Source organism: Propithecus coquereli, unplaced genomic scaffold (genome assembly GCF_000956105.1).
Source record: "Propithecus coquereli isolate 6110/MARCELLA unplaced genomic scaffold, Pcoq_1.0 Scaffold5, whole genome shotgun sequence".
Classification (NCBI taxonomy): domain Eukaryota; kingdom Metazoa; phylum Chordata; class Mammalia; order Primates; family Indriidae; genus Propithecus; species Propithecus coquereli.
The window spans coordinates 5039996-5064682 of NW_012150840.1; the positions used below are offsets into that span (position 1 = coordinate 5039996).

General features: G+C 39.9%; 1 protein-coding gene across 1 annotated transcript in view; it reads left to right on the plus strand.

The window, feature by feature from the left end:
* SYNE2 (spectrin repeat containing, nuclear envelope 2) overlaps positions 1-24687 on the plus strand; it is a 295242-nt gene that overhangs the window by 178260 nt on the left and 92295 nt on the right. The window contains exons 57-64 of the mRNA XM_012656034.1: positions 79-261; positions 2892-3023; positions 7166-7363; positions 7968-8042; positions 10677-10787; positions 13136-13249; positions 18417-18647; positions 24298-24480. Of these exons, the coding sequence (XP_012511488.1) occupies positions 79-261; positions 2892-3023; positions 7166-7363; positions 7968-8042; positions 10677-10787; positions 13136-13249; positions 18417-18647; positions 24298-24480 (1227 nt within the window). The remainder of the gene's footprint in view (positions 1-78; positions 262-2891; positions 3024-7165; positions 7364-7967; positions 8043-10676; positions 10788-13135; positions 13250-18416; positions 18648-24297; positions 24481-24687) is intronic.

The following is a 24687-nucleotide window of genomic DNA, read 5'->3' on the forward strand; positions in this document are numbered from 1 at the left end:
TTTTAATTTTGACTAATTAAACTTAGCAGTGGCCATTATTTCTTCATTTCTGTAACATGCTTCTCATATATAATTAAGGTCATCCTTGAAAATATACGTCCCATGAAGAAAACCATTGCTGAGATAGTGTCTTACGAAGTGGAACTGAGGTTACCCCAGACAGGAATGAAACCTCTACCTGTATTTCAGCGAACAAATCAGCTTTTACAAGATATAAAGCTATTGGAAAATGTGACTCAAGAACAAAATGAGTTACTAAAGGTGAGCGGTTTATAATGATAGCCAACTTATTGGATGAAAATGTTCAGCAAAAGCTGGTTTTGTTTTCAGTTTTCATTGAAATTAATTATTATCCAGGAGGTGGCATTTGATATAAAAGCATCTTTTCTTGCTCAAATGGGGCTAAGGTTATTTTTCTTATTTCTTACCCTTGTTCTGGTGGAAGGTGTTAAAGCATAGTTATGGTTTATTTAATTCCATTCTATCGTTATTGAAGACCTACATGGGTAAAATGCTGTGGGAAGAGATTCAAGCTGAACAAGGCTTTTGCAACCTCTTGAGGCCAACAGATCTATAAAATATCATCACCACGATAACCTCTTATCCATCTCTGTCCCTTTGCCGTTGATCACCTCAGTTTATTCTCAAGCATGTGGTATAGGTAGTGTGGGCACTTTATCATCTTTAATTTAACATATAAGGATACTAGCATCAGTATGTTAAATAACTTGCTGAAAGACCACAGAGTTAACTTGTGTAGCAGTTAATTTGTATACAGATAGAAAAAGAATTTGAGTTTCTGAACTCCTGTGTCATTTCTCCATATTGGGGTCTCTCCCCTCTAACTGAAATCTTTTAGCTTCTTCCCTGAGGGTTTTTTGTTCTTGTTGTTCTGAAGTGTTATTGGCTCCCCAGTCTCAAGTCAAAAATCATCATTAATTAGAAATGACCTTTTTCTTTAGTTTGTATTCTTAGATCAACAACCACTCCCTAAGAAGAGAAAGTTGCTGAAAGAGCCTCAGATTCCACAGACTTCCAACCCTCTCTGTAGACCCCCAATATATCCTGCATTTCCTTTTTATTTGGGTCAGATTAGAGGTTATTTTTACTCCTTCATGACCACCACTTGGTTATAAGAAGAAAACTGCCATATCTTATTCCCTCTTATATTTCATTCACATTTCAGTGGCCACTGTGTTCTCCTAAAGATTAGGATATTGTACTCTCTGGTTTGAGGTTTAACTCATACAGTCTCTCTGGCCTGGCTACTGCTCAACTGATGTCTTTGCCTAACACCCACAGAGAGAAAAAAAGATCTAGCACTCAATGTATAATGTATTATTCTTTTTTTTTTTTTGAGCTAGGATATTGATCTGTTGCCCAGGCTAGAATTCAATGGTGTGATCATAGCTCACTGCAACCTCAAACTCCTAGGCTCAAGCAATCCTCCTTCCTCAGCCTCCCAAGTAGCTGGGATTACAACTGGGCACCACCGTCTCTGGCTAATTTTTTTTTGTTTTTCATAGAGATGGGGTCTTGCTATGTTGCCCAGGCTGGTCTTGAACTCCTGGCCTCAAGCTATCCTCCCGACTCAGCTTCCCAAAGGGCTGGGTTTACAAGTGTGAGCCACCATGCCCAGCCTCAATGTACTATTTTTAAATAATATAAAGAGAAGAAAAAATATAAAATGTGATCTATTATTTTTAATTATTTTTTACTTTATTGGTCTCCTGGTCAGGAAAATAACAGTTCTAACCATGCTTTAAAGTGGCTTCTTCACAACATGAAAGGCGAGAAATAGAAGAAGAAATTATATTTTGTGCCAAGTTACATATCAACCTATGCTGCTAAAATTTTCTATATTATTGTGTTGGTGGGAATCAGATGTCCCCTCATATATTACAAAACTAAATAAGCCAGTGGTAACTGAAAACTATTAGAATATGGGACATTTTCTTTAATTCTTACTTCAGATATTCTAAGTGCCCTTGCTGTGGAAAATAAGACAATTTACTTGTGTGGGGAGTAGTGGGATATAGTTCATTATTGAGTGCAGGGGAACAGGTGAGTGTGTGTGGTGAACTATTACTCATTTCTAGCCTGCAGCTAAAATTATGGTTAAATATTGAAGAAAATACCAGGAAGAATTTTGTATTGGCTAAAAACTTTGTAGTTTTAAAGGGCATTTTTGCTTCATTAGACTTTCTGACGAAGTCTGTTTCTTTATCTTTCATTATGCTTGATCATATAATTTAGTCCACAAATAGTTCTGAGCTCTATGACTCCCTTAACACAGATTCCAGATTCTGTTCTGGTAGGTTTTGCCTTATTCTGCAAATTCAGACTGCTCTTGAACCCACAACCTCTTACTCATAAAATGTACATCACTGATCCCAACGGGTACCAGGTGAGATGTGTCTGGCCGAAGAAACCCATCGTGATTCCAATCACATGCTCTGTCCCTTCTGAATCAGTAATGTCACCTGTCTGTGTGGAAATCCCCATGTGGAATATGTATTAAAATGGCATATGCGACGTGTAAGTAATTTCATAAAAACTTAGCAACTTCATGTTAACATGCCATAAAATGCTTCCCAGAACAAACCCACTAGACTGGAAATACTTCAGAGCAAGGTGTGTCTACTGAGACTTGAACTTCAAGCACTAGTAAAGCCCGAGGTGCCCTGGCATCTAGTACAGCAAGAAGGTCAGGTGCCAGCTTTGCAAACATTGTTCTCTATGGTTAGGCTATTATGTCCTATTGAAATCTGAATGGCTGCATATTTGCTGTAATTGATTGGAACTTCTGATGGGGGTAGAGGATGGAAATAGTCCATTAATCTAGTCCTCAGATTATGACAAAAATTCTTCTTTTGGGGGGTATTTTATAGGTAGTCATAAAACAGACTAATGAATGTGATGAAGAAATAGAACATTTGAAACAGATCTTAAATAATTATTCAGCTCAATTCTCCCTTGAACATATGTCACCGGACCAAGCTGCCAACCTGCCGCAAGTCCAGGTGAGTTTCTTTCATTCATACAGGTATGTTTCATTCGTCCATCAGTTCATTCAACGCTTACTAAGCCATTGGTATCTAGAAGCTTTTGTAGTGGTAGTTAATTTCCTACTGCTCTCTTCCAATTGAAGATGATTTCTGTGTGTATTTACTTTCCATTCCTATTTCATTACACAAGTGATTATATAACTGTCATTACTAAAAAATGATGAAAATTGTATCCCCTGATGTTTAATCAAGAGAAGCCTTATCTGTTTGTAGGCTGGGCAGCCTAACCTCAGAAACTGAGTCAGGGCTGCCATGCCTCCCTCCTTAATGGAGAGCTTTTTGAGTGCCGCTGGCCTCAGCTTGGTTCATTTTGGTCTGAGTTTGCTCTAGTACCAAAGAGGCTGATATAACACGGGATATTTGGACAATCTGACTTTCTGGGATAGAGGTCAGGCAGCGTGGGCAGGCTGGGCTTTAGCGGTAAAGACCCTGAACACTGTTCTAATGAAGAGTTCCATACTAAGCAGTAGTGCCATATGTTGGAATTAACAGTACTGTGGACTCAATTACAATGGTTTGCATGTTAACCCTCTACTGCTAGGGTTTCTTCCAGTCTTTGTTTTTGAATTCATATTTCTATAATGAGCAAAACCTGACTGTATGCTAAGGATTATAGAGAGCTGCTTTTTTCCATGCCATAAGTTGATGCAGTCAGGCAATGAATGTGGTGCTCTCAAAGCAGGGTTATACCGCTTGCTGGCTATAAGATCAAGGGCAAGTTATTTCTACAGAGAAGTGCAGAGATGTCCAAGGTGACACAGCCATTAAGTGGTGGAATCACTAATATAGACTCAGTATTAAAGATGCAATATTGTAAAAATGTCAGAATTCCTTTACAGTAAAAAATATGAGGACCCAAAAGAGCCTTTGTTTATATGAGTTATATCTACCAATACCGAAATTGAAACTCAGAAATGTAAAAGTATTTGTTTGGTTTATTTTTTAATAATAGTAATAAACCCACTACGTGTTAATAGAAATAATATTTTTAAAAATTTATTTTGTTTTTCTTTTAGAGATGGGGGGTCTCACTGTGTTGTCCAGGCTAGACTAAAAATAACATTTTTATTAAAGTAATTATATTTTCCAAAATGAAATTTAGTGGGAAGAGTGACATTTTTGTACATCTCTTTAATGTCTGGCTTAATAGAAGACAGTTAGATTCTCATCTGTTTCTGCATTGAGGCATACAGTTTTATTTGAAGTCTGTAAAAACAATCCAAGCTCTCAAAGACACATGCTTGGAAAAGGCAGGAATATTTTAATTATCCTTTTAAATAAGTGTGGACATTTTTCTTTGAAACTACACTGAAACCCAACAAGTGGTAGTTACAAGTTAGTTGTAAAATGGAATCTGAAGCCATGTCAAAGAACTTTACATGCTCTTACATAAAAATCCATTGGTCTGTCTTGTACTTTGAGTGGATCTTCTAACTATGAATGAATTTTTAAAAATAGATTTAGGGGGTTCAAGTGCAGTTTTGTTACATGGATATAGTGTAGGGATGTGAAGTCTGGGCTTTTAGTGCAAAAACCACGCAAATAGTGTTCATTATACCCCGTAAGTAAGTTTTCACCCTCACCCCCCTCCCACCGAGTCTCTAATGTCTATTATTCTTCTATGTCCATGCGTGCACATTATTTAGCTCCTACATAGAAATGGGAACACTGTGCATGATTTTATAGCATCATGCTTGGTCATTTGGAAAATATTGTTTCACCGAGTTGTGCAGATCTTTCAAATGTTAACACATTTCAGTAGGCAATTATTTTTAAAAAATTATATTTGTTAATATTAACATCTATCTCCAGAAAAATCTTTTGGTATTTAAGTTCATAATTCTAGTGTAGCAGCTGGGTTTTTTCCAACAAAAATAGTGTTCTATGAAAAAGGGTAGTTCAGCTCACAACTCAAACAGTAACATAAATACTTTTCCTCAACCATTGTACCTTGGTATGCAACAAAATATGCATACTTCCCATTTTTTCCACAAAGAATATTAAAAATACACATGGCTATGATTTGAATGTTTTTGTCCCCTCCAAAAATTCATGTTGAAACCTAATCCCCAATGCAACAGTATTGCAGGGTGTGGCCTTTGGGAGGTGACTGAGTCATGAGGGCTCCTCCCTCATGAACAGGATTAGGTGCCCTCATAAAAGGGCTTGATGGAGGGAGTTCACCCCTTTTTGCCCTTCTGGCTTCTGCCATGTGAGAACATGATATTCCTCCCCTCGGGAAGATGCAGTGTTCAATGTGCCATCTTGGAAGCAGAGAGCAGCCCTCACCAGACACCAAACCTGCTGGTGCCTTGATCTTGGACTTCCCAGTCTCCAGAACTGTGAGAAATAAATTTCTGTTCTTTATAAACTACCCAGTCACAGGCATTCTGTTATGACAGCGCAAACGTGTCTTTATCAAGGACATTCTTAAGTGAAACTGGCATTTTTTTTTTTTTTTTTGCTATAAACACATCACAGTGATGTATAGTTGGTGTTCCTGCCTTGATTCATATAAGGTGCCACTAGTTTTACCCACTGTTGCTTTCAGTACAATTGTCAACACAGTGAAGAAGGCAAATGTAATAACATTTTAGTATTATTATGAAAAGGATCTTGACCTCAGGGACTGTGGCCCCCCAGGCATCTGCAGATACCACTCTGAGAATGGCTGCTTTGTGTCCTGCTATGCCTCCATGGTGTTGTTAGCTCTGTAGACCACTCTGTTTCTTTAAGTGTTATTCTGATAGCGGAAGTATTCTTGTTGGGAGGCACTGTTCCTCTAAAGTTTAGTGTTTATTAAAAATGGAACACAAACCACAGCCAACTCAGATTTCACTCAAACAGTTGTTATGTGACAGGAATTTTGAGTTCCTGTGAATAGGGGCATTGGTGCAGGAATGTGCACAGTAGAGCCATGAGGAAACCCAGGCCTGTGCTCTGTCACAGGCTCGCAGCTTTGGACAAGTCACCTCTTTCTCTGGGCTTCAGAACTCTCCCTGTAGGTGGACACATGTTACAGTTCTCTGTCTGTAAAAAAGTTAATGATTCTATGAATGGATAGATGGAAAGATGGATGGACAGAAGGAAGGAAGAAAGGAGGAGGAAAGAATAGGGGTTTAAGAAATATATTAGGAACAAATTTCAAACACATGAAGGTTTCCTGAAAAGGAGCAGGCTGCCTTCTGATGCAGCTCTCACTGCAAGAGCTCAGGCAGGTTGGGTGACACTTCTCAGAGGTGCTGGAGAGGATGTTAGACTATTTGACACCTGCTATTCCTTCCAAATCTAGGATTCTATGATTCCGTAATCCTCTTAGACTGTGTGCACCTGCATATCTACCATGTAAAAGAACTCTTATTCGCACATATCAATAATGCAAATGTTAAGAGTAACATTGTGAGGCGTGGGATCATCTGTCCATTATTCCCATAGTTATTTACACTGCACGGTACTTTGCTTACTTTTTCTGATTTGGTAGGAAGCTTTCACTGTAGAAAATGTAACTATATTTGATAATAATAAAGAAGGCTTCAAAAGCAATTATATAAAAGAATGAGATTTCTAACCTTGTTTTCTCTCAGTGGTTCCCAAATGTTAGTCTGCTTAGGAATTTGCAGGGAGACTTGGGAACATGCCTTCTGGGGACATGTGTTGTTAATATTCTGTGTGACAAAATGGGAAGTATGCAGAAGGAGCTTCTGTTGCATTTGCTGGAGTGCAGACTCCTGGGCCCTCGCCCCTGGGTGCTGGTCCCGTTGGTCCCGTAGCTAGAGCAGTGGCCTCCAACTCTGGCTGTCCAGCACAGTTACCTGTAGAGCTTTGTACAAGTTTCTGTGCTGTGGCTCGACCCCCAGAGATTCTGATTCACAAGTCTTTGTTTAGGCTAAGGCATCCTACAGCTTATAAAGCCCACACAGCACCTTTGGAAATGCAGCCTGGTTGGAGAGGAACTATACTGTATCAGAGGCTAGTTCCTGCTTTGCAAACCAAACATGTAGAGAAATCTTTATCCCTTGTACCAAAGCCAGCAGGCTCCTCGGGGCATGCCATGGCCTCAGACTTCCCAAAACAATGCAGACACTCTTTCTGCACAGGGAGAAATCAAAGATATGGAAAAGCAGATTCTGAGTTTGAACCAGAAAAAAGAAGACCTGTTGGTGGACTTGAAGGCCACTGTACTAAACCTTCACCAACATTTAAAGCAAGAACAAGAAGAAGCAGAAAGAGAAATGCTGTCAGCCATAGCACCCGAGGAGGGGGGAGTGGCAGAGAGGGACGCTTCTGAGTGGAAGGTGGGTATGACTAGGTGAATGCTGGTCCCACGTTCCACGAGCACGATGGGTAGTATTTTTCACCTGAAAAAACTGTAGCATCTATGTCTATGGCCTATAGGAAAGGAATTTTTTTTTAAAGTGGAAATACTCCACCTGGGGTTGTTTACCAGTGAATATAAATCCTCGGGGTGTGTCTCTTCTGGACTCAACCCAGAATTCTTATGCCTGAGTTACTTTCGGGCGTACTCGTGAAACCTCACCAGCAGGTGGGTTGAGCCACTCTTGGAAGTGTCCTCCTACAGAAAAGTCAGCCCCTTGCAAGCTCAAAAATGGCCCAGTGCCTTCCTAAGCTCACTCTGAATCCACTTCAGTGAATCAGGTTCTTTAATTGTTTGGTGAGGGGCCATGGGGCAGAATGCCAATGCATGGACCTGAGATTGGACAGCGTCAGGATATTTGGCTGGATGAGCTGAAAGGTGCAGGACCCAGAGGCTATTCACGTGGGTGGGCATCTCAGGTAAAGTAAGTAAAAAATTAGCTGCACAAAAATGCAGTCAGGCCAGGATCCCGGTGACGCTGAAGGGCAGCCCGACTGCAGGTGTTCTTGTGCTGTGCCTTTCAGGTGAACAGAAGAGGCTCCATGTCTTTCCTGGCAGCAGTCGAGGAAGAGGCAGAAGAAAGCTCTGTGAAGAGTGAAGTAAAGAAAATTATTTTCTCATTCAAGTTTGCTAGAACCGAGTCTCTAAAAGGAGGTCAAAGAAAAGATCTTAAAATAATGGAAACCTAAGGATTTTTTAAATTAATGTTGATATTTTTAAAGGATGACTGAAGTAGTTCTCTTGTGTTACTAACATTCAAGTGCATGTAAACCTACTTCACCACGGAAAAGTGGGATAAACGTAATTCAGACACACTTGTTGGCATAGGGGAGAAGATGAAGAAGTTCTCTGTTGTATTCTGACTTCTGAGAACTTTCTCTAAGTTTTGAGAGTATGCTGTTTGGTCGGCACTCCTGGTGTGATTTTTAAAACTTTTTTTCCCTCACATTTGAATTACTTTTTTGGTCCAAAACAGAATTGCCAAGGACACAAAGAGTTATGTTAGCCACTAACACTATGAATTCTTACAACTTTATTATAACTGGTTGAATGAGACATTTACAGGTGTCCATCCTGATATCGAGTGCCATTTCATACTTTACAAACAAAACTTATAATGGGTGTTATGCCAAAAGGAAGAAAACTGAAGCAAATTAGTTTTTCTGACTCCCATGTAACCACTAGCCATATTTTATGCTCGTTTCATAGATTGTTAAATAGCGCCATTGTCACACACAGCAGACCTAGAGTATAGCACCAGGACATGGTGGAACTGGCTGGTGGGACAAGGAAGGGTACAAGTTTACTGTGTTCTTTGACCCTCAGATAACTTTGCAAACTGATTATGCCCCTCTGTGGCAGAGACCATTATGAGAACAGAGGAAAGACCAGGGCCAAAAAAGAGAGCACTTCAGTATGATGTTAATTTAAAATACATGTTTGCTTCTGAGCTGATGTTTACAGTATTTTTTGTTTATATTTGACAACAACAAAAAAATACATATTCATCAAGCTGGTTGTTTTAATTGACAAGTAGAAATTATATATATTTATGGTGTGCAACATGTTTTGATACAGTATACGAGGGCTGTCCAGAAAATATCCAGCCATTGTTAATATAACAAAAACAGTTACATGACTGGATACTTTCCGGACAGCCCTTGTCTGTATGTATACATTGTGGAATGGCTGAACTGAGCTAATTAACGTATGTGTACTTACCATTTTTTTGTGGAAAATGGTAAACAGTATGGAGATACCTCAAAAAATTAAAAATAGAACTACTATATGACCTATATAGTAATCCCACTACTGGATATATATCCAAAGGAAATGAAATCAGTATGTTGCTACTCTCTTAGCAGTTTTTAAGTGTGTATTAACTGTAGCCACCACGATGTACAGATCCCTTGAACTTACTCCTCCTAACCGAAATTTTATGTCCTTTGACAAATGTTTTCCCATCCTCCCAACCTCTACTTGCTGGGAACCATCATTTCACTCTCTAAGAGTTCAACTTTTTTTCACTCCACATATTAGGGAGATCACATGATATTTGTCCTTTTGTGCCTGGCTTACTTAACAGAATGTCTTCCAGATTCATCCATGTTATTGCAAGTGACAGAATTTCCTTCTTTTTTAAGACTGAATAGTTTTCCATTGTGTATATAAGCCACATTTTCTTTATCCATTCATCTGTTGAGATACACTTAGGTTAATTCTATATCTTGGCTATTGTGAATAATGCTACAATGAACTTGGAAATGTAGATATCTCTTCAACATACTGATTTTATTTCCTTTGGCTACATACCCAGTAGTAGGGTTGCAAGATCATATGGTAGCTCTATTTTTAATTTTTTGAGAAACCTCCATACCATTTTCCATAATGACTGTACTAATTTACATTCCCACCAATAGTATATAAGTGTTCTCTTTTCTCCACAACCTTAACACTTGTTATTTTTCATCTTTCTGATAAAGGCATTCTAACAGGTATAAAATGATATTTCACTGTGGTTTTAATTTGCATTTCTCTGATGAGTAGTGATGTTGAGAATTTTTTCTTATACCTATCAAGCTGTTATTTTAAAGATAGCATGTAAGGTTACATTTACCAAAGCAGATTAAATTCCTAAAGGACTGTTTTAAAGATCCCCTTTGTGTGACATGAGCTGCATCCCTACTTTTATTATTTTTAAAAATTATTTATTTATTTTGAGACAGGGTCTTGCTCTGTTGCCTATGCTGGAGTGCAATGGGCTCACCGTAGCTCACTGCAACCTCAAACTCCTAGGCTCAAGCAATCCTCTTACCTTAGCCTCCCGAGTAGCTGGGACTACAGGTGTGTGCTACCACACCCAGCTAATTTTTCTGTGTTTTGTATTATGGGATCTCACCCTTGCTCAGGCTGGTCTTGAACTCCTGGCCACAAGTGATCCTCCTGCCTCTGCCTCCCAGAGTGCTAGGATTACCAGCGTGAGCCACCGTGCCTGGCCTACGTCCCTACTTTTAAAAATATTTTTTAGGCTTCAGGAAGATAAACCACACTTTTGGGAACATGATTTAGTTAGCAAGAAATATAGATGAAAAATGGGGGGAGTGCTGGAGATAAGGGCTATGGTTACACTGCCTGGTAAGCTGAGTCTTGTATAAAAGAGGTGAATGAGTAGGGTGCTGGTTATGATGGTTGAAAATCACTTCTCTTTGCTAACCAATTGGTTACTGTGATAGAGTGGAGACAAGAAAGCAGAGCCATCTTCCCGGTCTTGGCCTGTACTGTGGAAGCATGACAAGGACATGGAGGAAGATGGAGCATCCTCGTCCTCTGGAACTATCGTTCAGGTAACACGGGTCCGACCAATCACATTTGGGCGTGGGGGCAGGGAGCTCTTTTTGCAGCTCTTTTTCTCCTCTTCCTCCTTTCCTTTAGTTTTCAATCAGTATCACCCAAACCTTTAAAACACCCATCTGTGGCTCAGATAAGAATAATAGAAGAATAAGAAGAATAGAAATAAGGGGTAGTAAAGAACTATCTTATTTGAAAGAATTCTTAGGGAGGGAACCTGCCTAGGCTGAATTTTTTTTTCAGTTGATAAAAATTGTATATATTTATGGTATACAACATCATGTTTTGAAATACATATACATTGTGGAATGGCTATGTCAAACTAATTAACATCCTCTGTCTCCTTCTCTTTTTCTGTCTCTGTGGTTACAGGTGTCCCCCAGCAGCCTGGCCTTTTCTTCTCTCGGTTTTCTCTCTTAATGATTTCATTTGCTCCCACAGCTTTGGTTGGTAGCTCTATAACAGTGATTCCCAAATAAAAATCTCTAGTCTTGACTTTTCCCTGAAATCTATTCCACATTTCTATCATTTTAATAGACTTCTCTTTTTGGATGGCATTTCTTCAACTCAAACCCATTTTTCTAACTTTCCTTTAAAGCTTGCTCTCCTTAATTTCTCAGTGTCTGCTAATGGCCCCACTATTTTCTCAGAAGTACACTTAAGAGTCCTCTTAGGTACTTCATTTTTCTCACTTTTCATATCACATCAGTGGTCAAATGATGTCTACTCAGTGCTTACAATCTCTCCTTCTTTCATGATTTTTGCCATCATCCTATTTCAAGCAATTGTTAGTACTTCTCTAGACTTTTGGGATAGCCCTCTAATTGGTTTCACAACCTCCATTTATTTTTCCTAATACATCTTGTAAAATACTAACTGATGACTTTTCCTAAAACAAATCATGCTAAGCCCCACCTTAAAACCCTTCATGGATTCTGATTATCTACTGAGTAAAATGCAAACTTAGCCTGGCATTCCAGACTTTTCATGAACCCCACCTACCTTTCCAATTTTATTAAAGCTTTACCTTTAATTTTCAGTCATACTTTTTTGATAACAGTTACTGTTTTCAGTAGAAGGAGCTGAAAAGATACTAACATTTTGTTAGGAAATGCTAAATGCTTTATATACGTCACCTTATTTAATAATCATAAGCATGAGTTTTATTTCCACTTTAAAGGTTAAGTAACTGAGATTCAGAGAGTTCAGATTAACTTGTCCAAGATCATGAAACTTCTAAGTGGAGCAATCAAGATTGGTTGGTTACAATATCCATATGCTTCCAGCCACACTGTGGTAATTACTTGTATACATGTCATTTTCCCATTGGTTGACCTTGTTAACCTTAGAAGTAGGATTGCTGGGTCAAAGTATATATCCATTTAAAATGTGATAAACATTGTCAGACTACCTTCTAGAAAGATTATAGCAATGTTACTCCTCCTAGGAATGCATTGAAGTGCTTATTTCCTGACTCCAAACTGATATTTGATATTGTCAGCCTTAACCAAATTTAGCCAGTGGTTTAAATTGAATTTATATTCTAAAAATGTTGAATATCTCTTTAGATGTGTGTTAGCTTTTGTGACTCATCTTTTATGAATTGCTTGTTCATGCCATCTGTTTTTGTACATAGGGGTTGATATTTTCCTTACTCATTTATAAGAGTAATTAATATTTTAAGGATATTAATACTTTATAAATCATTATCCCAGTTTGTCATTTCTCTTTTACTTAGATTATGTTGTCTTTTGCGGTTCATATTATTTTATTTTTTTAAGTTGTCAGTACTAACATTCTTTTCCTTTCTTACCATGCTTTAAAAGTTCTTCCCCACTATTATAATTTTTATGGCATATCTTTTACATTTCAATATTCGATACAATTAGAATTCATTGTTTGGAGTGAGACAAGTTATATTTTTCATGAAATGCTTTGGTAGTTGTTCCCAAACTTAATAAATTCATCTTTTCCCTCATTATTTGAAATGTGGCCTTTATCATGTAATCTCATTTAAATTCTCATTGGAATCTACTTAAGTACCTAATTCTCTGGATTCCTTTTGTGCTCATTAAGAGGAGAGTTTTGGATAACTTAAGTCTTTTAAATAACGACGAACCTGATGAAGTTTATTTTTTTTTCTTAATGAACAACTATTTTCTAAATGTACCTGACTTTACTTGATGTTCTTGTGATTAAAAAGAAAAAGAAAGTAAATATATCTGACTTCTCTGGACACTGTTGCAAGTAGGTGATTTGTCAAATGAGCAGGCCCAGGAAGAGTGTCTCATGTGGCACCAGGGCAAGCAAGACCTTTCTGGAGCTCTGATTCTTCTCTTTGCAGGAGGCAGATGGGAAAATAAGCACCTGTGATAGTTCCATGGCGCAAATTCTTGTACCAGACTCACTAAGCACTGAGCAAGGCCCAGAATTTTCTCTGCCCAACCAATCAGAAGAGGTAAGTCTCAGTCAGTAAGAAGCCAGCTGCTCAGAGACCCGGGCTAGCACCCAGAGATGACCAGTTTTCTGTGTTCTACAATAAATACCTTGTACATCAAGGCGTATGTTACTTGTGAACTTGAAATCTTCCTATGTGCTGTCAAGCTGTAGAAATGGAAGATTCGTCATCAGATATGTACATAGAAAATAAGGGGCCGGTGCGGTGGCTCATACCTGGAATCCCAGCACTTTAAGAGGCTGAGACAAGAGGCTCATTTGAGGCCAGGAGTTCAAGACCATCCTAGGCTCCATAGCGAGACCCTGTCTCTACAAAAAATAAAAAAATTAGCCAGGTGTGGTGATATATGCATGTGGTCCCAGCTACTCAGGAGGCTGAGGCAAGAGGATTGCTTGAGCCCGAGAGTTTGAGGTTGTAGTGAGCTATGATTGTACCACTTGCACTCCAGCCAAGGTGACAGAGCAAGACCTCATCTCAGGAAAAAAAGAGAAAATAAGCATGTCATAGAACAGATAAACACTTTTCACTCGTTCACCATTTGCCAGCATGAAATGGTCTTTCCATTAATGACTACCTCTTAATCTGTAGATATAATTTATGAGGGCAATGAAAATGGAGAAGGTCTAATATTGATTAATTAATGGCCTATTACATAAGTGACATTTATATTTATTTAATCCTTAGATTATATAAGATAGGTTAATACCTATCATATGTTTACAAATGAGGAAATCAAAATTCAGGGAGTAAAAATATAGCTAGTAAATGGGAGGGGAGGAGGAATGAGACTCAGCATATTCCAATGTGCTTTCCTTATTTAGTTTTTATTTTTTTATTTTTTGAGACAGAGTCTTGCTCTGTCACCCAGGCTAGAATATAGTGACATGGTCATAGCTCACTGCAACCTCAAACTCCTGGGCTTAAGTGATCCTCTGGCCTCAGCCTCCCAAGTAGCTAGGACTACAGGTGCATGCCACCACACCCAGCTAATTTTTCCTTATTTTTTTGTAGAGATGAGGGTCTTGCTATGTTACTCAGGCTGGTCTTGAACTCTTGGCCTCAAGTGATTTTCTTGCCTTGGCCTCCCCCAGTGCTGGAATTATAGGCATGAGCCACTGTGCCCAGCCCAATGTGCCTTCCTAATTTGAAATCCGGTACCTTGGTGGCTCTCAAGACAGCCTTCCAGGGAGGCATTGTTTCCCAAGTTAGTTTTGGTGTTCATCTGGACCTGAAGCTCCATGGATCTCACTAAGTAGCTCCTGAAAAAGATGCTGGCGTGCTTTTGGTGCGTTTTATTTTTTAAGTGTTGCTTCTCTTTTCTTCCTTTATACTGAATTTTATTTATATATCTTTTCTCCCAATCTTTTGTCTAGTCTTAACAACAACAAAAAAAAATCAGATGTAGCTTCAATAGTGTTTAAGCTTCAGTGGTCACTCTGTGTATCTGTTTCCACAAATGTGGATGGTCTTTAGGGTCTTCTGCCATGACAATGTGGATAGTAGGTAATGATGACAATGAAGAGGAGGAGAAAGGGAAAGGAATATAATAAAATATTTACTGAATGTTTATTATGGGCCAGGCACAGGGATTTTACATATGTTACCTCTTCTAATCCTCACAACAGCTCTGTGAGGTAAGTACTACTGTTATCCCACTTTACAGATACAGAAATTGAGGCTCAAAGAGGTAAAATGCCCAATGTCATTTAGCTAGTAAGTGGCAGATCTAGGATTCAAACCCAGATCTTTTTGCCTCTGGGTTTAGAACCTGAGCTTTTAACTAGTAAGCTCCAGTGACACTGTCTTAAACTGATTTGCATATGTGTGTATTTGTATTTTCTTCCTAACTCTGAACTTTTGCAGAGTGGAAGGGGGATTAGTGGATTCTTGGTGCAGAAGAAATCGTTAGGTATTACCTTTTACTACTATAGGAGGGAGAAGCTAATCCCCTGATTAGCTTTTTACTGGCTCCAAGTCCCCTTTCAGTGACTGTCTTCCTGCCTTTTACTTATTTCCATCTCGTGGGCATGGCACATCACCGAAGACAGGGAAAGTTTGACCAATGGAGGCCTTAGGGGCAAAAAGGGAGGGAAAGTGGGAACTCCACAGAGACCAGCCAGCCAGTGTCATCAGGTGTGTATCAGCCTCTGCAAACCCTTTGTTTCAGAGGTTGGTTGAGTGCATTGACCAAATGAGAATTACATAATTTTTAGCAAAATTCTGAGTCATCCTTGACCTATATTGCAATGAAGAATGAATATTTAGGGAGAGATGTGAAACTCAGGTAGGCTTGACCTCACAGAGCGAACTGCCAGATGCCATTCTGGTGGCGTGTCTCGTACTTGCCCATGTGCAGTTAGGTATTGCACCTCGGGTAGGCAGTTTCACATTTTATAACGTGAAGGGAGTGGGGAGATGTGCAGGCATTTGTAGAATCGCTAAAATATTAAAGAGTAAATTTGAAGGTTTGGTATGTTGGCATGAAATGTAGCTATACCCAGAAAATTAACTTGCATTTTAACTGCTATCCTGTTGCTTAGATCAGTGATGTGTTGATGCAGAAATCAAGCAATGTGATTCACTAGCCGAGAGGCTAACACGCATACTAGTGGGTTGGTGAAATTATGTCAAGAATGTGGACTTGTAGATGCCAAGGAATATGAAATCAGGAATTGAATTCTGGTTCTACTTACTAGTTACGTGGCCATAAGCAGTCTGAATAGCCTCCCTAAGCCTCAGTTTCCTGATCTGTATACTAGGAATAATAATAGGTTTGTGGTGTGAAATAATAACATGGTGTATGTATCACACTTAGCACAGTGCCTGGCTTATATTCAGAGCCAGTAAGGGTCAGGTATTATTAATTTACAGCTACGTTGTACAGAGAACCTAATTCTTATTTAATAAGAAATACTTGTGGTAGTACTTTTTAGTACCCCCCGAAGTGTACAGTTATAAGACATTCATTTAAATAATTTCCTCTTTTAGAATTTGAGGATTTCATATAGACAAGATGTTTTTGGTATAAAACAGGTACTCATAATTTAAAAATCACAAGTAACTTGGGCACTTCTCAGAAGCAACATGCTGAAAATGGAGGTGGTGAGCTGATTAAATGTTCTGTGTGCTTGGGTTTCTTTGACTTTAAAAAGAGGTGGCTCAACTGATCCCTGGTGGGTTCCTCGGGCCACTTTCAGCTGTTGAATTTCTATGGTTGCAAATATTCTTTTTTTCTTCTATTCCCCTTTGGATTCTTTTCAGGTTCAAATAACTAGCAAATGAAGCCCAGATTAGTTACCCAGCTTGTTTGTTTCTCATTAATTCAGTGAATTAGTAAGAAAGCAGAGAAACTCAACACTGCCATTAAAAAATATGCATGACATAGAAGAGGTGCTCAAATAAGATTTTTGAATAAATAAAGACAGTTGGTAAATCTGTTCTTACCGGTTAATTAATTAATTAATATCAATAGTTTGTTATCTCAGGCGGCAAAAAGGGGATCCCAAAATCTTTGTCACTAAGATAGAGCAATATCTGAAAATGGGAAAATGATGAGATGACTAGAAATTAATGTTGAGAAGTGAAATCACACAACCGTTGCTTTTTTAAAAAACCAGGTTTTAAAAAGAATATTGAAACAGGCGAATCCAAGTGTAGCCTGGACTGTATATGAAGTTCAGAAAAAAACACAAGGTGAGGGAAGACTTCCTTAAGAAGGTGATGCTTAAAAATTATAAAAATAGATTAATGAAGGCAGGGGAGAAATAGCATTTTGGCAGAAAAGAGCAAATATATGTGAAGTTAATAGACAGTCAGAAGGAAAATGTACAACTCAGAGACACTTCTGCCAAACCAGCTTCCATCATACTCATCACTGTGTGTGAACATGAATGGTATTTTCATATCTTACATGTTTTTGTTACCACCTACCAATTTTATTCACTCTATTGCACTGAAAGTTCTGTGTTAGCAAAATTCTGCAAACATTGGGAAATGTGCATTTGCCTTGAGATAAGGTATGCATTCGTGAGCAATCCTATTAGAAGTGTGTCACTTGGCCAAAATTGGGCTTTAGTAGATGCTAACATTTTGTTCACAAAGTTTTATATAGAAAACATTGTATTTTATCATCATTATAATTAATAAATTATTTGTTGAAACCAATAGTTTTGTAGAGCAAAACACGAATCCTTATTCCTAAAGGAATTTCTCTAGAAGAATCAGTGTACTCTTTCAGTATTCTGGAGATGGAAAGTTGAATACAGTGGGAGGCAAATATATCCTGTATCAAATCGTCTTATACCTCTAAATTAAAAATATCTAATAGGTAATTACTGGAATACTTCCATTTGGTTTCTGGGAGAAATGTTTCTATTGGATTGATAAGCAACCCAGTTATTTCAATATAAAAAGAACACCCCACACTTTCTTTATACTATAAACATCTAGTCCTCGTCTCAGTAATATTTGAGTATCTAGAAGGTGAAAATCTTTTTAGGGTTTCTCTTTGAGGAATAGGAGAAAAGTTTCCAGATTACCCCACTGAAGTTCATTACTTGACTCAAACTGTTTTTAATAGAGAAAAGTTTAGATGAGTAACAGTATGTATGGTTTAACAAAAAAGCTAAAATATTTTATAATCTAACAACTTGAGAAGATGTTAGGTTAATATTAAGTGTGTGGTGTATTTCATTGTATTCTCACTGTTGTGTAAATATCGTTTTTGTTTTGTTTTGCTTGTTTTTCTATTTGAATAGAGTGCCCAGCAATGTAAGCATTGCTTAATCATGTGTCATGCAACTTTAAACACTTGCCACTTCCCTGCAATGTTTCAGACACACACACGCCCACACACCCACATTCTCACCTGTCTCCTGGGGCTCACCACCTAATGAACTGCACGCCCGTTCGCTTCCTCTGTGCCCGGGAATACTGTACCTGTGTACATGAAGAGCGGCTGCTTGGAAACCTGTGGCACCAGGTCACGTGACTGTTGCTATGAGTGTGGAGGTGCATTTTTCTTTTCTTTCTTCCTTCTTCTGCCCTTCTTTTGTTTCTTTTACCCGGGGAAAATGTTGTAGGTTGTTCACAGGTCTTTGCAGGCCCAAGTCTGAAAACTTTGGACTCCTGGCTTTTCACCACTGGATTATCTCTGGATCTGTTGTAGGGTGCCGCACCTCCTGTCACGGCTGCAGCTCTGGACTCTTCTGACGGGCAAGGAGCCTTTGAGGCCACGGTGGAGCAAAGTAGGCCCGAGCCTGCAGAAGTCCTCCATGTCTGCAAGAGCCAGGTGGCCAAGCTGGAGCTGTGGCTGCAGCAAGCTAACGTGGCACTGGAGCCGGAAACATTAAACGCAGACATGCAGCAGGTGGTGGAACAAGAGCTGGTAGGGTGCCAGGTAAGACCGACGGGTCAGAGTTCATGGTTTGTCGGTTCACCAATCCCTGCCAAGACTGGGTGAATTTCTCTTAAAGCAACAGTGTGTTTCTTTTGGTTACTCTAACCCTTGCATTTATCTTGGCCTCAACTTTTAGTTCTCAGGGTAATTCTTCGACGTGCTTTATGTAAGCGGCTTATTTGGGGAGGCGGTAGTGGGGAAGAGCTCAGAATCTAGAGTCCACATCCAGCTCTGTCACATTCAGTGTGGACTTGGGGAAGTTCTCAGCCTCATTTTCCCATTTGTAGGCTATTTCATAGGATTTTTGTCAGGATTAAACAAGATAAAGTATATAAAGCAGTGTCTGGTATATAAAGTATATAAAAAGTACTCAATAAATGCTGTTAATTTTATTCATAATAATAAGTACTTAGAATATTCATCAGAAATGAAACTGAATGTCCTGATTTGCAAAATTACGGATACAGCATAAAAGGACTTTGTGACCATTTTATTAGGAATGCTCCTAGTCTGGCTTGGGAGGGGCAAGGATTTAAACTTTCTTGCCTTTAGTCACTTTGAGTAAAGGTTGGGATCTCCATATCCCTTGAGGGAGGGGCTAGAATGATGTCACTGCAACAGTGTGATTGAATATCACAACAGCAGAAGCATTCTAGCTGCTTGCAAAGGCCACTCCCCAGCTGTGTCAGGAGACCAGCCTTGGCCTTCTATCTCTGCCTTATTGGCTTGTTTATCTGCCAGAGATGAGGACATCCTCTTGTTTCAGAGTACTGGCCTGGCCGCAGAGAGCTCTTCCTGCTGCAGCTGGTTATGTGGTTGGGGGTAGCCTGCCCTTGACCTAGAGGCATGCATTCTCCCCTTCTTCTACTCAGGCCCTGGTCTTACAACATACAGGACTGCCTAATGGGACAAACAGGCAGATGGGCTGACTGGCACCTCTGACCCCAAAAGTCAGTTCTGGTGGGGTGGGTTCATTCAAATACTGGCGCTTCTGCTTGGCCTGGCTGATGGGGCGCGGGGTGGGGGGTGCTGTGAAAAAGAGCGTAATACGGCACAGCGACGCTACGCTAAACTGAACCCAAGATGTTGCAGATTTGGAGTCCCAACCACTTTTGGCCATGCACGATCTATTTGCCAACTGATTGTCCACTGACTGGGTAGACCCCAGGCTAGTTCCTTGATCATCACAGGAATCCCGTCTTCGTTGCCACTTGCAGTGAGTTAGACTTGAAGTGGTGCCCAACCTTTTTGGTACCAGGGACCAGGTTCATGGAAGACAATTTTTCCACAGATTGGGGGTGGGGAGGCAGAACTCAGGCGGTGATGCGAGCGAGCGATGGGGAGCAGCTGTAAATACAGGTGAAGCTTCCCTTGCTCTCCTGCTGCTCACCTCCTGCTGTGCAGCCTGGTTCCTAATAGGCCACAGATCTGCACTGGGGACCACAGAGTTAGAGGATTTGGGGGCCGCTCAAGGAAAAGGCATGACCACCAGGTGGCAGAAGCACCCAACAAGCTTTATTTGGACAGTTTTGACAGGATTGTAATTATGAGGGACCAGGAAGCTCTTTACGGCCAGAGACCTTCCAGAGGTGAGGGTGGGGCCACCACCCCGAAGGCGGGTAGAGCAAGGGAACTCCCTGGGGCCAGGAGAACTGGAGAGGGGGTTCATGTGTCTAGGTGATGTCTCAGCACAATGGAGGGTCTCTGGGTCAGAGAGCTTGAAGGGCGGCACAGGCTTGGGATTTTTTTATACTCCCAGGGTTTGTCTTATCCATGCTGCAGATGTCAGGGGCAGTTTGCGGGGTATGCAAAGCTGGCAGGCTCTAAATGTCTAAAAATATGCTTTTGGGGGCTGTATTTAAAGCCATTGAATATGTAAAAATTTGAGTTTGGCACTGGCAGGCTTTGAACTAACAGTTCTGACCTGCTGTGAAAAAAATAAATGACAAAGGGGCCAACATATACAAGCCATCTTCGGCTCATTTATATAACAATATAACACATAAAAGTTAATATTGAAACATATAAAAAGCCTTAAAGTGGCCTGGAAAAACATTCCCAGTGGGAAAATGGCCAAAGGACCGGAGCAAAGAGATCATCAGTGAAGAAAAATTATGTTTAGTAATTTAATATTTGAGAAGAAATGTTTAGCCTTGATTATTAAAGACATGTGAATTAAAACAGCCAGTGTTTTGTTTCTACTTTACATCAGCAACAATTATATCATCCTGGAAAAACTCTAGAAAAATTGATCCTCTAACTAACGTCTGGGAGTTCTAATTGGCGCCGTGTTTTGGGAGGTCAGCTGTCAGCATGTAAAATGTTCACCTTTTTTGAGCTAATAATACCATTACTTTAAATTTACTTCTAAAAATTATCCAAAATGAGAGAAACTATTATGGCAGCAGTAATCACAAAACTGAAGAATTGGGAACAGCTTAAAGGGGTAACAAGAGGGAAGTTAAGTGAATTATAGAATATCAATTGGCAGCTATTTAAATGAGAATAATGAAGCATATGTAGACACATGAAAAAAGTGTATATAAAATAGTTAAGTGGGAAAAAAAAACCATAAAATTAGAGTACACTTTGTTTTTAGCCACTCTAAAATCTATGAGTATATATTGTTTAAGCTTAATAGCATCTATGGAGGATGTAAGTAGGTAGTCCCCCTTCATCTATGGGGCATACATTCCAAGACCCCCAGTGGGTGCCTAAAACCTCAGATAGTACCAAACCCAACAAACACTGTTTTTTTTTTTTTTTTTTTTTTTTGAGACAAAGTCTCACTCTGTTGCCCGGGCTAGAGTGCCGTGGCATCATCCTAGCTCACAGCAACCTCAAACTCCTGAGCTCAAGCAAACCTCCTGCCTCAGCCTCCCAAGTAGCTGGGACTACAGGCATGCACCACCATGCCCGGCTAGTTTTTTCTATATATTTTTAGTTGTCCAATTAATTTCTTTCTATTTTTAGTAGAGACGGGGGTCTCGCTCTTGCTGAGGCTGGTTTCGAACTCCTGAGCTCAAATAATCCGCCCGCCTTGGCCTCCCAGAGAGCTAGGATTACAGGCATGAGCCACCGCGCCCGGCCAACACTGTTTTTTTTTTGATCTGATAACACAGACAACTACAGATTTGGTATCCCTTATCCAAAATGCTTGGGACCAGAAGTGTTTTAGATTTCAGAGTTTTTTAAATGTTGGAATATTTGTATATATATAAGATATTAATATCTTGGGGATGAGACCCCGGTCTAATCATGAAATTCATTTGTGTTTCATATACACCTTACACACATAGACTGTGTGTTTTACTAACACTAACATATCTAACATTACTAACATATCTTTAGTAATTTTGTGCACAAGACAGCATTTTGACTGTGACCCCTTATGTGAAGTAGAGTCTAGAATTTTTCATGTGTGGCATCATGTTGGTGCTCAAAAAGTTTCAGATTTTGAATTTTTGGCTTAGGGATGCTCAGTGTATACTAACTAACAGGCCAGGTAGCATAGATAGCATGGATACACTGGGCAAAGGGATGATTCGTGTCATGGGTGGGACGGAGTGGGACGGTTCAAGATTTCATCATGGTACTCAAAATGCCATGTCATTTAAAATTTATGAATTATTTATTTCTGGAATTTGCCATGTAATATTTTCGGGCCATGGTTGACTGCAGGTAACTGAAACTATGGAAAGCAAAACCACAGATGTTGGGGGAGACTACTGTAGTTTGCTTAGATGAAGGAGCTAAAAGATATATTATTTGAAAATTTGTTTTAAGGATAGTTTTTTCCTTAAGTTTCTCTCAAGGAACTGAGTTTGTTCTTAGTCATGCACTGAGTTTTAGTGCAAATGATCACAGTGCTGGAATGTGGGCATGAATGCCACTGCTGTGTGCCCAGCCAGTTGGCGTGACTGCGTGGGCTTCCGAGCCCCAGGAGAGGGCAAACTTGACCTGTTGTGGAGGAATACAATGACCGTGACTTACTGGGAAACTTACTTCATCCAGCTGATTTATTTTTAGACTTCTGTGTAAATTGGCCGGTTGCATCAATGACTAAATGATTCAGGTTCCAAATGATTTCTTCCGGGGTGGTGTTCTGATAGTTTGGAGGCTTATTTGGCTTGAGAAAGAGAAGGAAAAGAGCAAGGGAAGACATTTTCAAATAGTTGTGTGGGATTCTTTTTTTTATTCCTGCTCAGCACTTGGATTGCGACATGAAAGATTAGGAAGGTAAGAGAAAAATAAGAACAGTCGGCACCTTTTAAGCACAGACTATATATCAAGCACTGGCCAGAGTACATGGATTTAGCTCATGCTTTTAAGAAAAAAGCACTCTCCAAACCCTGCTTTCCTCTAAACTCCGCAACAGTCAACAACACAGAAGACTTCTGTTACCAAATGTGGGGTTTTTCCCCATAGACCAAACGGCAGACACCAGCTTAGTATCCTTTAATTCAGGTGTGACGCTATCTACCTGGAGATAGTGTCAGATGCCACAGGGTGGGGGCTCAGTCCCCAAGGCTGTCCCCCCTGCCCCAGACACTAGTCAAAAGTCTGGACCGCTACAGCTTCTGACTGACTGGCTTCAAGTTGCAGTTTCCACGACCCCCTCCCTCTTTGGGTTCGATTGATTTGCTGGAGCAGCTCACAGAACTCAGGGAAACATGTTTACCAGTTTATTATAAAGGACATTACCAAGGATACAGATGAAGAGATGTGTAGGGCGAGGTATGGAGGAAGGGGTGCAGAGCTTCCATGCCCTCCCTGGGTGCACCATGCTCCAGAAACCTCCACGGGTTCAGCTATCCGAAGCTCTCTAAACCCAGTCCTCTGGAGTTTTTATGGAGGCTTTATTACATGGTCACTGTTGACAACCACATAGAAATGTGGTTGTACAAAAAAAACGCATGATCTAAACGCAGCAAAACCGGTCAGTTCAGATTGTTCTTGGCCTCTCTGCAGCATTCCCTCCTCCAGGGTATGGGGCAGGACCCTCTCTGGAATGAGGGTCTTTTGACCCACAATCAGATTAGAGTTCTTCCTTGGCCAGGTAAAAGGAGGACACGAGCAGGTCAGAAAGAGAGATTCTGTCTCCTGAGGTCTAAGCCCCCAACATCACAACAAGGACTATGGGAGTTATGAGCCAGGAACCATAGATGAAAACTAATATATATATAACACCACAACTCATTAACTCCTCACAATGACCCTAGAGGTAAGTTCTGTTATTATCCCCATTTTATGGATTACTAGAGGCAGACTCCTACAAAGTAAAGTGCCCATGTTTACACAGCTACTAAGTGGGAGGGGATCCAAACCCAGGTGGTCTAGTTCCAGCACTGTGTTCTTAACCACTGTGTTCTACGAGATGCATTCTGCTGTGCTTTCTAAAGTTATTATAGAATCATTCACTTAAATTATTTTAGAAAGTGACATCTGCAGTTGGGGTTGGTTTGGTTGCATTCCTGCTGAAAAGCACAGGAATTATGTAGAAGTTTTTGTTTTTCCGAAGTCCCTTCCATCCTATGTTTCTGTCACTTCTTGTATACGCTTAGGTAAAAAGAATAAGTCTGACTTATTTTGGGGAACAATACTTGTTCAAGACCAGTGCTATGAATAATTAAATGATTTTATTTCCTAGGCTATGCTAACAGAGATTGAGCGCAAGGTTGCCTGTCTGTTAGAGAATTGCAAAGATCAGGGCCTGGGAGATAGTGGAGCCACTCAACATGAGGCCGAAGCGCTTTCCGTGAAACTAAAAACTGTGAAGTGCAACTTGGAAAAAGTCCAGATGATGCTTCAGGAGAAATACAGTGAGGATCAGGTAAAAAAAAAAAATGGCTATGTATAGACATCCACGTCAATGTATATACATGGCAGACCCACCAGAAGAGAACTCTGGGTAGAAGTGATGGACGTACTTACAGAGAAACTATCCTAAGTATAAAAGAATTACTCATCTTAAAACTGTAGATAGGTACGCTGGGTTTTGTTATTTTTCATTTTACTATGCAGTTTTCTTATCTAGGTT